General features: G+C 47.2%; 1 protein-coding gene across 1 annotated transcript in view; it reads right to left on the reverse strand.

The window, feature by feature from the left end:
- The window catches only part of PDS5A (PDS5 cohesin associated factor A), a 644,759-nt gene that overhangs the window by 166,575 nt on the left and 463,452 nt on the right, over positions 1-14,732 (reverse strand). The window contains exon 18 of the mRNA XM_030191317.1: positions 8,258-8,363. Coding sequence (XP_030047177.1) covers positions 8,258-8,363 — 106 coding nt within the window. The remainder of the gene's footprint in view (positions 1-8,257; positions 8,364-14,732) is intronic.

Genomic DNA, 14,732 nt, shown 5'->3' on the forward strand with positions numbered 1-14,732 from the left:
TATGCCTCGATGCAGTCGATGGAGCGGCAGCCAAGGAAGATGGTCCGGACGCTGACGACGTCGATGCACTCGATGCCTCCGGTGCCGATGCCGACGAAGAGCCCGAGAACAAAACGTTCCACTGGGCTAATCTCGCTACCTGAGTCCGCCTTTGTAACAGGGAACACAGACTGCAGTTCTGAGGGCGGTGCTGGGCCCCTAGACACTGAAGACACGCAGAGTGCCTATCAGTGAGCGAGATTACCCGGGCGCACTGGGTGCACTTCTTGAAGCCGCTGGAAGGCTTCGATGTCATGGGCGGAAAAATCACGCCGGCGAAATCAAAGGCCGAAATGGCGAAAATTGAAGCACCAAAATTTAAAGGGAGAAAAATCTCGACCGAGGCCAAACTAGGCCTACCCCGACAACGAAAGAAAACTTACGGGGCAAAAGCTGTGAAAATTACGGGAAGGGCAGAAAACCCGAAAGGGTCTTCCGGAACACTTCCGGAGCGCTTCCCTAACTTTTTCAACGAAAAACAAGGAAAAAACACGTCGAAAAGGACGCGCGAGGTCGACTCTCTGGGGCACGAACGGCGTAACACGACCGTACCGAGCGCGGACGAAAGAAGACTGGCCGGCTCGAGCCGGTTTCGGGCGGGAAGACGGCCGCGCATGCGCGGTGCGCATGGGCGCGCGAGGACTAGCAAAGGCCTTTGCTAGTAAACTTTCCGATGGAGGGGGCTGCCGAGGACGTCACCCATCAGTGAGAACAAGCAGCCTGCTTGTCCTCGGAGAAATGTTATGTTTTGGGGGTGTTTCTCTGATAAGGGCACAGGACTACTTCACCGCATCAATGGGAGAATGGATGGGGCCATGTACCGTACAATTCTGAGTGACAACCTCCTTCCCTCCGCCAGGGCCTTAAAAATGGGTCGTGGCTGGGTCTTCCAGCACGACAATGACCCAAAACATACAGCCAAGGCAACAAAGGAGTGGCTCAGGAAGAAGCACATTAGGGTCATGGAGTGGCCTAGCCAGTCACCAGACCTTAATCCCATTGAAAACTTATGGAGGGAGCTGAAGATGCGAGTTGCCAAGCGACAGCCCAGAACTCTTAATGATTTAGAGATGATCTGCAAAGAGGAGTGGACCAAAATTCCTCCTGACATGTGTGCAAACCTCATCATCAACTACAGAAGACGTCTGACCGCTGTGCTTGCCAACAAGGGTTTTGCCACCAAGTATTAGGTCTTGTTTGCCAGAGGGATTAAATACTTATTTCCCTCTGCAGAATGCAAATAAATTCATATACTTTCCACAATGTGATTTTCCGGATTTAATTTGTGATGTGCTATCTCTCACTGTTACCAATAACCTACCCTTCAATTATGGGCTGCTCATGTCTTTGTCAGTGGGCAAACTTACAAAATCAGCAAGGGATCAAATACTTATTTCCCCCACTGTACGTAGTGTATTTAGGAAAGCTATATAGGAAGTGTCAGTCTTGGGGTGGATGGGCTTAAACCTAAAACCTGTGGAATGTATTTGCTGTAAAACCTATCTCTAGAACTGTATTAAGCTCCTTATCTACACCGCTGGTTGGGATTAGGGGAAGACAAGGTTAAGAAATGCACCAGAATTGTCCAAAACCACAGCTCTAAGGTAGGGATAGCCAGAAACAGAGCCAGAACAAGTCTTATCTGTGAGTTTCCTTCAGGCAGGAGTCAGACCTCGAAAATGGGGTTGCCTGCAGCTCACCCAACAGAAGCTTTAGCCACACCTAAGCATATAATTTGTCTTACAAAAAAAAAAAAAAACACAGGTAGGGGAGGGGAAGGGCTCAGCACACTTTTAGGAAGGAAAAGAGATCTAATACTTTCTGGCAGTTTTTACATCTAGTTCTCAGGTTAACAGATATCAATAAACCAGTTAGAACACAGCAAGCAGATTACAATATTAGCAGAGCAGATAAAAGAGTTTTTCTCTCCCTAGTATCATCCACCTTCTGCTATCTTCAGCTCCTTCATCTTCTACTTTATTCCCTTCTCCCCCACCCTCCATGTCCCATCCATTTTCTGCTCCTTCCAGGGTCTCCAGCTTATTTGTTGTTTCTTCTCTATCCATGTTCACTGTCATTCTGTGTTCCTATCTGCCCTGCCCTACACCTTGCCTCTATGTCCCTGCTCCTCTCCCTCACTTCCCTTTCTCTTGCACCCCCACCCTGGGGCCAGCATCTCCCTCCTCTGCCTCCCTTCCCAAACTGATCTGGTTGTACCACAGGAAGGCTATCAAATCCATAACCCTTTACCCTCGCTCTCACTCCCTTCCTAGGTATAGCATCTCTCCCTCTCAGTCCAGTTTCTTTTACTCTCTCCACTTTGCTGCAGGTTTCTCCTCTCTCTTTTCCCTCTGTGCTCATCTCCCCAGGTCCAAGTTCTCTCCCCCTCCCCTTTGCTCCAGGTCTTTGGCTCTCTCTTCCCTCTCCCAAGGTTCATTTCTCCACCTCCCACCTTCCTTCTTCACCTCCAACCCCTGCCCTGGCATTTCTCATACCCTACCTCCATTGGTCCAGTGTCTCTCCCCTTGTCCAGGTTCTATCTGTTTCTCTCTCTCTCACTCTCTGCTTAACTCCTATACCTTTGGTCCAGGTCTCTCTTTCTTCTGCTCTCCCTCCCTGGTCCAAGATCTCCCCCTCTTCTGTTCCTTGCTCCAGGTCTCTATCCTCTGCTCCTCCCTCATCCAAGATCTCCCCCCTCTCTTCTCCCCCACTGCTCCAGGCCTCTCTCTGTTTTCCCTGTAATTCCCTCCCTCAAGGTCCAGAAATGTCTCCCCCTTTGCATGGGTCTGGCACCTCTTCATTCCCTCCCCGCAGGTCCGGTGCCGGCACCTCATCATAATTCCCCCCTCCATGCATGTTGGTCACCTCTTCATCATCTCCTCCTGGCCTGCCGGTATGCAGACATGCATGGAGGGTCACTGACACAAGCAGGGTCACTTTAACCATTTATGGGGCCCTGGGAGAACTTCCATGGATAGATCCCCACAGCCCCCTTCAGTTCAACGGCACAGCTTCCTTAGGCCCCTACCAGCCTAGATACATAAAGGTGCACAGATGCAGTTTATGCCATACTGTTGATAGCTCTGCTGGTTCTGCAGCTCAAACACCGGAAGTCCACATCAGAAGAAGCGGAACCAGTAGAGCTACAAATTGTGCAGCCTAAACAGCAACTCCATATCTTTACACTACAGGGTTTTGATGGTGGAAAGGGGGGGGGGGGGAGTAGAGGATCGTTAAGGAGTGTAATTGTTAGTGACCTTTGTTATGTGTGTTTGCATTTAAACTTGGTGAATAAAGATGATTTAAACATACTAAACGGTTATTTTTCCCCTGGAAGCAGTGGAGCAGGCGGGTGGGGGTACAGTAAGTAAGCTGCTGAATCAGAAGGGAAGGGATGGGAGGGAAGATGCCGGGACAGAAATGCCAAGGGCGGCCCACCCAAAGAGTGAGATTTTTTCCCCTAGTGTATTCAGTGTATAAATCTGGCAGTGATGAAGGGAATGAGGCATGATGAAGGGCTGCTGGCTATTTTTATTGCATTCATGTGAACCTAAAAGTGGATTCCTGTATCATAGTATGTCACTTTTCAAACACTTTGCAACGCTAAACCCCATACACATCTATGGAAATAATTTAACTATTTAAAGACCCTTCAAGAGGAAGTACCTTATAATTTAAACCTCATCAAACTAAAGAATGCCTGTAAGACAACCTACATCATCAGATCCTGAAAAATGTTCTAAAACCTCATCTGATATTATAACAAACTAAAATTATATTAATGTTTTGATGTTATCTTATTAAGTCCAACACACTACTGCAAAACACTATGCACAAACTTGTGCAAAAATACACTCAGAACCTTACCATACCCTTACAGTACTAACTCTCAGGACTCAAAAAGTAACAAATTTATCCGTGAAAAGGCAGCACTGCAAATATTACACTGGGTCCTAAAACACCAACATATCATCTAGTGAGAAAAATGGAATAAACGGGACTGCAACAAGATCTCTACACATACACTGCATGTTAGCAGAATATCACACCTTGGTCACAAGCACAAAACATAGCCCCTCAACAAATACGAAACAAAAGACGTCAGATTCTGCATATACAGTAAACAAGAGAAACAGAAACTGAAATGCAAGATAAATTCAAAATACTTTTTTTCTACCTTTGTTGTTTGAACATTTAATTTTTCCCATTCGCTTTGATCCCAGTGTCTCTCTTCTGCATTTCTGTTTTTTTCCTGTCTTTGCAAGTCTCCTATTTGACATTTGCAAGTCTCCTATTTGAGAGGTAGAGCTGACGACACCCAGCTCTACCTCTCCACACCTGACATTACTGCTGAAACCCAACCCAAAGTTTCAGCCTGCTTGACCAACATAGCTGCCTGGATGTCACACCGCCACCTGAAACTGAACATGGCCAAAACTGAACTTATTGTCTTTCCCCCCAAACCCACCTCGCCTCTCCCCCCATTCTCTATTTCAGTAGATGGCACCCTCATCCTCCCTGTCTCATCTGCTCGCAACCTAGGAGTCATCTTTGATTCCTCCCTCTCCTTCTCTGCTCATATCCAGCAGACGGCCAAAACCTGTCGCTTCTTTCTCTTTAACATCAACAAAATTCGCCCTTTCCTCTCTGAGCACACCACACACACCCTCATCCACACTCTTAACACCCTTCGCCTAGATTACTGCAACCTGCTCCTTACTGGCCTCCCACTTAGCCATCTATCCCCCCTGCAATCTGTTTAGAATTCCGCGGCACGTCTTATTTTCCGCCAGAGCCGATATGTTCACATCAGCCCTCTCCTGAAGTCACTTCACTGGCTTCCGATCTGTTACCGCATACAATTCAAGCTTCTCCTGCTAACCTACAAATGCTCTCACTCTGCTGCCCCTCCTTACTCTCCACCCTCATCTCCCCCTACATTCCTACCCGGAACCTCCGCTCACTGGACAGATCCCTCCTTTCTGCTCCCTTCTCCACCTCCGCTAACTCCAGACTCCGCCCTTTCTGCCTCGCTTCACCTTTTGCCTGGAATAGACTTCCTGAACTGATACGTCAGGCCCCATCCCTACCCATCTTCAAATCCTTGCTCAAAGCCCATCTTTTCAACTCTGCTTTTGGCACTTAAACTAACCATTACTCCTCTATTCAACACCACTACCAATCTGTCTGTATTATGCATTTGCATACCTTAATTGTCTTTAGCTGTTTGTATCTATTAGTCTGTCCCTATGAACTATTGTGTAATCAGATGTACTATGCTGTTCTAATTTGATTGTCTCTGTTGTTATGTCCTTTAGATTGTAAGCTCTTTTGAGCAGGGACTGTTTCTCTTCATGTTTGACTGTACAGCGCTGCGTAAGTCCGGTAGCGCTTTTAGAAATGTTGAGTAGTAGTAATTTCTTCTCTCTCCATGTCCACCATTCTTCTTCCCTCTACACCCCTATTTGTTTTGTTGAGTATCTGCCCCGTGTCACCATCCCCCATTTTTCCAGCATTCACTTCCCTGTGTCTCCATCTCCCTTCCCCTCTTTTCCAGCACCCTCCCCGTGCCTTTATATCTCCCTCCAATTTTCCAACATTCGCCCCCTTGTGCCCCCACTTCCCTCTCCTCTTTTCCAGCATCCATCATCCCAATCCATTCCATGTCCCCATCTCCCTTCCCTCTTTTCCAGCATCTACCCATGTCCCCATCGCATTCCCCTCTTTTCCACCACCTGCCCCATGTCCCCATCTCCATCCCCTCTTTTCCAGCATCTGCTCTCTTATCCAGCATCTATCTTCTCTGTGTCCCCATTCCCCTCTTTTCCAGTACCTGCCCTATATGTGCCCCATCCCTCCCTTTTCTAGCACTGTCCCGTGTCCCTCATCTCTCCCCTTTTCCAGCATTGCCCTGTGTCTCCCTTTTCCAGCATTGCCTCCTGTGTTCCCCATCTCTCCTCTTTTCCAGCATTGCTCATTGCCTCCCATCTCTCTCCCCTTTTCCAACATTACCCCCGTGCCCTCCATCTCTCCCCCTTTTCCAGCATTGTCCCTGTGTCCCCCATCTCTCCCCCTTTTCCAGCATTGCCCCCTGTGTCCCCCATCTCCTCCCTTTTCCAGCATTGCCCCCTATGTCTCCATCTCCTCCTTTTCCTGTTCCAATGTTCCTCCCTGCACAGCATCTTTTCTTTGTCCTTGTCTCTCCCAATAATCAGTTTCTCCATTCTCTTTTCCTTCTTCCCGTACTATCCTGCCCTGCCCACACTACCCCACTTGAGTGCCCAGTCTCTTCCTCTCTCTCAGTGGCGTAGCCAGACAGCCAGTTTTGGATGGGCCTGAGCCCAAAGTAGGTGGGCACAAAATTTTCTCTGCTTTGTTTTGAGTGAACTGAAATGACAGCTTCGCGGGGGAGGAGAGGGGTGGAAAGTGGAAACAGATTACAAATTGGCTTCCTTACCTTGCTTACAGTGGACTAGATAGGTTCACTTCCATTCTGGTCTTGGGCAGCGCTTTCTCCCTTCTCCATCCCCTCCTGAGTTTTGCATTTCTCCCTGTCTTCTGCTCACTCTCCCTGTCCGTGTCGTCTGGTCATTTTTACTGCCCTGAAGCGCCGTTCTCCCTCCACCACCAGCGATTCCTATAGTCAGCCTTCTGCCAGCGTGGCCTCTCCTCAGGCACGTGTCCCACCTTTGCGGAAAACAGGCAAGTTGCAAAGTAGGCGGGACGCGCCTAAGGATAGGCCCCGTCGACGCACGCTGGCAGAAGGCTGGCTATGGGAATCGTCGGTGCTGGAGGGAGAACGGTGCTTCAGGGCAGTAAAAGTGAGCAGACCACGCGGACAGGGAGAGCAGGCAGAAGAGGCAGGAAAAGATTGGAGCCTCGCTTGGGAGAGCTACGCCACTGGTTGGGTTGGGGCTGGTTAGGGTGGGCAGGCCTGAAGCAAAAGTGGCTGGGCCTTGGCACACCCAGGCCTGCCCGTGGCTACGCCCCTGCTCTCTCTTCCAGGCCTGCTCACCATAGACGACTAATAAACCGATTGCCCTCGATATGGGCTCTAAAGTATCTGACTGGGTTAGGAGTTGGTTGTGCGGAAGGCAACAGAGGGTAAAGGTAAATAGAGGACAAGGATGCTATCAGTGGTGTGCTGCAAGGTTCGGCTCTTGTGCTGGTTTGCTGAAGGGCTGTCTGGTAAGGTTTGTTGCTTTGTGGATGATACCAAAATCTGCAACAGGATAGACACACCTGATGGTGTGGATAACATGAAGAAGGACTTAGCAAAGCTAGAGAAATGGTCTGGAATTTGGGAGCTTAGATTTAATGCTAAAAAACACAGGGTCATGCATTTTGACTGCAAAAATCTGAGGGAACGGTACAGTTTAGGGGGTGGAGAACTTTGCGACAGATCTGCCAGTCAGCTAGGATTATAGAAAGTTTTAATAAACATAAACATAAAAGAGAAGCAAGACGGTTGTGATCATATGTGATAAACGTAAGGTGGCCAAACAGGTAGAAAAGGCAACAGCTTGGACGCATAGAGAGAAATGGCTGGAAGGAAACTGGAGGTGGTTATGCCCCTGTATAAGTCTCTGGAGAGACCTCATTTAGAATACTGTGTACCGTCAAAAAGATATAAACCGGATGGAGTCAGTGCAGAGGGCAGATACTAAAATGGTCTTTGTCATAAAGCGTATGGGGACAGACGAAGATCTCAATATGTATTCTTTGGAATAAAAGCGGGAGATATGACAGAGACATGTAAATACCTATGCAGCATAAATGCACAGGAGGAAAGTCTCTTTCCTTGAAAGGAAGCTCTGGAATGAGGAGGCAGTGGATGAAGTTGAAAGGGGATAGGCTAAGAAGTAACCTGGGGAAATATTTCTTCACGGAAGAGGTGGTAAATTTATGAAACGGTCTCCCAATGGAAGTGGTGAAGATGAAAACAGTATCTGAATTCAAGAGAGTTTGGGACAAGTACATAGGATCTCTAATGGAGTGATAGGGAGAGTAGACCGTTTGGATGGGCAGACTGGATAGGCCATATGGTCTTTATCTGCCTACATTTTTCTCTGTTTCTATGCAACTGAGAAGAACACCAATATGCCAGCAAGTCTACAATACAGAAAAATCAACTTTGTACTTAAACTGAATGGTAACCTCTGCTTTCTTGGAAGTTGAACAGCAAAGACAAAGCTCTATATTAGCAGTAACAAGATACCTTCAGCAGTTCCAGCCCTGAACGAATAGCAGTGTCAGGGCTCACGCCCTCCTCTTCATCATCAGTTGTCCCCTCTATTGATTTATTCATGAGCTTCACCAACGCACTATAAAGAAACCAAGAACAACATCAATAGCAATGGAAAAAAATATACCAGAACAAGTCTTTCTACTTTTTGGGTTGATAAGCAATTGATTTGCATTTACCTGTTCCACTCCATTCAGGACTTTATATATCTCGATCAAACCTTCCCTCAGCCATCTTTTCTCCAAGCTGAACAGTCTTAACCTGTTTAGACTTTCCTCATAAGAGTCATTCCATTCCCTTCACCACTGAAACTAAAACATCAAGCTCAACTAGGGAGATCCCAAAGCATAAGGAACATAAGAACTCCAGACGACTGAATGAACTGTCCCTGTATGAGAAGAATGTGCAGTCTGGGCAACTGAGATGATTTGCCTGCCACACATCCTCTACCTCAAGATGCCCAATCATTGCAGCCAAAGCTTGAGATCCTCTCTAGGGGCCCACTATGATTACTTTGGATATTCATACAAATGTTCCAGTTCCCTCCCATAATTAGAGGCAAAGCTGAATATTGTGCAACCTTGTCATCAAGAATAGTATAAAACTCATCTTGATTTTTGTTGATCCCATACACATTTACCATAGCAAACTTTGAACATCCCAATTTGAACTGCAACAGAATATATCACCCTGTGAGTCTGCTACAGGCCCCAGTAAATCCAAGGGTAGAGATTTATAGATCAGCACACATACTTCCTGACGTCTTGCAGTACTGTATATGGGGCTGAGAATACCTGACCCAGTCAGCCCCGTCGTAGCTTAGCATGTTCAATGCGAGAGAAGTGAGTCTCCTGCAGAATGTCACTTGGGCTTTCTCTTGTTTCAAAATCCCCAACAGCCTTGTCCATTTAATTGGACTGTGAATGCCTCTTATATTTAAAGAAACAATAATAAGCTTAGTTCCCATCACCCAAGCTGCTATATAACACTTTTGAAGCATGGGACAAATGCACAATGATCAATACCTACTGTTTATGCATACTGTGAGGAATATGAGGGTGAGAGGGAGAATGAAGGCACATGGAGGAACGAGGAGGCTCGAGAGGGAGGGAGACTGGGTAGAGAAAGGAAGAAGTCTTTTCCCCTGGGGGATTGGAGAAAAGGAAAAGACTACAATTCCCGGCAGCCCCTGAGTAGGTCCCATGGTAGAAACAGGGACTTCAATCCCCAACAGCCCCCAGAGCAGGTCAGGAGCAGGGAGTTGGAAAAACCTGTCCCAGAGAGCCAGGATGAGGGAAGGAGTTCTGAACCTGCCCAATCAAGCAAATGGAGAGCAGCTGAGTAATAGGTGTGGGGAGAAACCTATGGACTGGCAAGGGGAAGAAAAGGGGGAGGAACTAGAGCAAGAGGGGCCAATGGAAATAGCTGCTCTGACTAAACTGGAAGGAAAGGAGGTGAAACAGGAGAGGGCTGCTTGGGAGGAGAGCCTGGTAGAAGGGAAAAGGTGGCTATCCCATGAGGGGAGCTGAGAGAACAGGTTTACCACGGAAGGGTCATGCGGGTGGTGGTCAGGGTGTAATGCTGGCCCTGTTGGGGAGGGACCCTTGCCACTCTCTCTAGGTTGATTTCTTTTGAAAGGGAGAAAGGAGGAGTGGTGGTTTTGGGCATAACTGCTATACATGAACTGCTGGGAGTTTGAACCCTTTCTAAACTGCTGTGTGTGGGGAATTGTTTTGCATAACTGCTTACATGAACCCTTTTTGATCTACCGTGTTCGGAGAATTACTTTGCATAACTGCTATACATGACCTGCTGGGAGTTTGAACCCTTTCTGAACTGTTGTGTTTGGGGAATTGTTTTGCCTAACTGCTGACATGAACTGCTGGGGAGGGTTTGAACCCTTTCTGGAGCTACCGTGTTTGGAGAATTACTTTGCATACCTGCTGTACATGAACTGCTGGGAGTTTGAGTACTTTTTGAGCTACTTTGTTTGAAGAATTGCTTTGCATAACTGCTTTATATGAACTGCTGAGATTTTGGAACCTTTTGGTTTTTTTTTTGTTTTGAATACTATGCTGTTGAACTGCTATGCTTCTTGAGAAATGCTGTGGTGGGAACTACCTTTGGAGGAGCAGCTGACACAAAGGGATTACAATAAAGTGGAGGAGTGGCCTAGTGGTTAGAGCACTGGTCTTGCAATCCAGAGGTGGCCAGTTCAAATCCCACTGCTGCTCCTTGTGATCTTGGGCAAATCACTTAACCCTCCATTGCCTCAGGTACAAACTTAGATTGTGAGCCCTCCTGGGACAGTGAAACATCCAGTGTACCCGAATGTAACTCACCTGAAAAAGGTGTGAGCAAAATCCAAATAAATAAATAAAATAATGATCTGACCTTGTGGATTGCCGTGTGCTCTTTAGCAGTGGATTACAGCACACAGCTCAGCTAAAGGGCCAAGCGACTCATTGAATACCCTTTCTGGTACTGGTAGCTCTCCCACATCTTTCTTGGTGAAGACAGAAGCAAAGAATTCATTTAATCTCATCATTATGGCCTTTTCTTCCCTGTATGCTCCTTTTATCCCTAGTCATCTAGTGGTCCAATGATTCTTTTACTGACTTCTTGCATTTAACATACCTAAAAAGTTTTATAACACATGATTTTGCCTCCAATGCAATCTTCTTTTCAAAGTTTATCTTTGACTTCCTATCAACGCTTTGCATTTGACTTGTCATTCTTTATGCTGTTTCCTATTATTTTCAGTCAGATCCTTCTTCCATTTTCAGAAGGATTTTCTTTAAGCTCTAATAGCTTCCCTCATCTCACTATGTAACCATGCCAGTTGATGTTTGGCAGCAACATAAGCACAGGCAAGTTAGATGCAAAGCATTGATAAAAAAAGGATAAAAGAGAATATTGAGAGAAACTTGCTGCAAAGGCAAGACAACAACTTTTTTAAGTACATCAGAAGCAGAAAGCTTGTGAAGGAATCCCTGGGATCATTAGATCATGATGGAGCAAAAGGGGCGCTTACAGAGGACAAGGCCATAACAGAGAGAATGAATGATTTACTTTGATCTTTACGGCAGAAGATGTAAAAGATCTACCTATACCAGAAACAGTTTTAAAGGATGATGCAGAAGAACTGAAAGAAATGTCACTGAACCTGGAAGAAGTACTGAGACAAATTGACAAATTAAAGAGCAGTAAAATCTGGATCGGATGGCACGTACCCTAGGGTACTGAAAGAACAAAAATATGAAACTGTTGATCTGCTGTTAGTGATATGTAACCTGTCATTAAAATTGTCAGTAGTACCTGAAGATTGGAGGGTGGCCAAATGTAATGCCGATTTTAAAAGGGGTTCCAAAGGTGAATCAAGAAATTTCAGACCAGCAAGCCTGATGTCAGTGCCGCGCTAAATACTTTTATAAAGAATAAAATTATAGAACACATAGAGAAACACAGTTTAATGGGACTGAGTCAGCATGGAATTAGCCAAGGTAAGTCTAGCATCAACAATCTGCTTCATTTCTTTAAAGGTGTGAATAAACATGTAGATAAAGGTAAGCCAGTTGATGTAGTGTATCTAGATTTTCAGAAAGCTTGTGGCAAAGTTCCTCATGAGAGACTCCTGAAAAAAATGTAAAAGTCATGGGATAGGAGGCAATGCTCTGTTGTGGATTAGGAACAGATTATTGGATAAAAAACAAAGTAGGGTTAAATAGCTATTTTTCTCAATGGAGGAGGGTGAATAGAGGCGCATCACAGGCATCTGTACTGGGACTGGTGCTATTTAACATATTTATAAATGATCTGGAAATTGGAACGACAAATGAGATGATTAAAATTGCAAATGGCACATAATGGCCTAGTGGTTAGGGTGGTGGACTTTGGTCCTGGGGAACTGAGGAACTGAGTTTGATTCCCGGCACAGGCAGCTCCTTGTGACTCTGGGCAAGTCACTTAACCCTCCATTGCCTGCCGCATTGAGCCTGCCATGAGTGGGAAAGCGCGGGGTACAAATGTAACAAAAATAAAAAATAAATAATAATTCAAAGTGGACTGTGAAAAATTGCAGGACAACCTTAAGAAATTGGAAGACTAGGCATCCAAATGGCAGATGAAATTTAATACAGACAAGGGCAAAGTGATGCACATAGTGAAAAACAATTCAAATCATATTTACCTGATGCTAGGGTTGCCTTGGGAGTCAGCGCCCAAGAAAATGTTCTAGGTGTCATTGTAGACAATACTGTATGCGGAAATCTTATGCCCAGTACGCACTCAACGAATAGTTAAAAGCTCAGGAACTCGTTGCCAGAAGATGTGGTAACAGTGGTTAGCAAATCTGAGTTTAAAAAATTGTTTGGACAAGTTTCTGGAGGAAAAGTCTATAGTCTGTTATTGAGACAGACAAGGGGAAGCCACAAAGGTAAAATTATGTATAATCATACCTGATAATTTTCTTTCCATTAATCATAGCTGATCAATCCATAGACTGGTGGGTTGTGTCCATCTACCAGCAGGTGGAGATAGAGAGCAAACTTTTGCCTCCCTATATGTGGTCATGTGCTGCCGGAAACTCCTCAGTATGTCGATATCAAAGCTCCATCTGCAGGACTCAGCACTTAGAGAATTACACCCACAAAGGGACACTCTGCCCAGCTCACCACCGCCGAAACGGGGGAGGGGAATTAACCCAGCTCATCCCCACACAAGTGGGGGAGGGGAATCCGTCCAGCTCATCCCCGTGGAGCGGGGGAGGGACACCACACCCGCCGATGCGGGGGGGATCTGGCTTATCCTGCAACCGCAACCGCGGGAGGAGCTGACTGACCCTAGCACCGCCGAAGCGGGAGGGGTACAAAACTGCCCTACAACCGCACGAAGCGGGAGGGAGTGCCGGCAGAATTTATGTCTCAATCCAGCCCCGTGAAACGGAGGGGAGAGGAATGCAGCAGCTCACTGTAACACAAACTCGTCTCAACTCTTGAAGAATCCAAGTGAAAAAACTTGAACCCGAAGTCTTCCTGAAGTAACTGAAGACTAAACTTGAACCTGAAATGCAACCAGAATAGAAACCATACAGATATCTGGGCGGGGCTATGGATTGATCAGCTATGATTAATGGAAAGAAAATTATCAGGTATGATTATACATAATTTTACCTTCCATATCATCAAGCTGATCAATCCATAGACTGGTGGGATGTACCGAAGCAGTACTCACTTAACTGTAGCCGCTTTTGTGCCGTCGCCCAAATTAAGGGCGTTCATGGCATTAATGTCTCCAATCTCAAGGGCGGCCCACGAAGAAGCCGTCCGAGCCGCGTGGCCGGCCAAGATGGCGGAGGCGAGGAGCGGGGGATGGGCGTTTATGGCGGGAAAAACCGCCACGCCGGAGGAAGGACCGGGACATTCATCGGTCACGAAACTGTCACCCAACAAGGGCGAATCAGGCTGTAAGACCCCCGCATCCCCTCTAGAAGCGCTCAAGCGATCCGGGGAGCGACCCTTTGCGCCCTCGCCCTCCGACGCCATATGCCACGAGGAGAAGAATCGGGGAACCCCCTGCCCGCTATAAAAAGGTAAAAATTACCTGCTGTCCGCTCCGAGCTGTAACGAACTGGTGTCCCAGTGAGTAGCTGCAATGAACGTTTAAATAAACGTCGAAATAAACGCCTTTAAGGACGTTTAAAAATTTTTTTTTTTTTTTTTTTTTTAAACGGAGCCAGCGGGAGGGGGGAGAAAAGGAGGGACCTGGCACCACCAGGTTTGCACTTGCTCAAAAGAGCCCTCAACCCCAGGCACTCAACAAAACCTAAAAATTAGGCTTGGAGGCCTAGCCAGAGCTGCTGCTGTGTGTGACCACCACCTGCTGAGATAGAGAACATACTGGGGAGCAGGGTTGCCAGGTAGAATTTTTTTTTCCAGCCCAATCCGGGCCAGAAACCAGCCCAAAACCCGCCCAAACACAAACCCCGCCCCTGACACCCCCACCCCCGCGTCACCGGCCCCGCCCCCGCCGTCACCGGCCCCGCCTCCCACGTCATCGGGCCCGCCTCCCCGTCATCAGCCCCGCCTCCCACGTCATCGGGCCCGCCTCCCCGTCATCAGCCCCGCCTCCCCGTCATCGGCCCCGCCTCCCACGTCATCGGCCCCGCCCAAAACGTCACTAACCCCGCCCAAAAACGTCACTAACCCCGCCCCCCGCGGCCGAAAAAAAAATCAAAAAGCCGCCCAAAAAGCCGCCCGGAAGCTTAAAAAACCGCCCAAAAAACCGCAACCCGCCGCGGGCAAAAATTTCCCGCGGCGGGTCGCGGAAAACCGCCCAATTGGGCGGTAAAACCGCCCACCTGGCAACACTGCTGGGGAGTTTCCGGCAGCACATGACCACATATAGGGAGGCAAAAGTTTGCTCTCTATCTCCACCTGCTGGTAGATGG

The sequence above is a fragment of the Microcaecilia unicolor genome, chromosome 2 (genome assembly GCF_901765095.1).
Source record: "Microcaecilia unicolor chromosome 2, aMicUni1.1, whole genome shotgun sequence".
Taxonomy (NCBI): domain Eukaryota; kingdom Metazoa; phylum Chordata; class Amphibia; order Gymnophiona; family Siphonopidae; genus Microcaecilia; species Microcaecilia unicolor.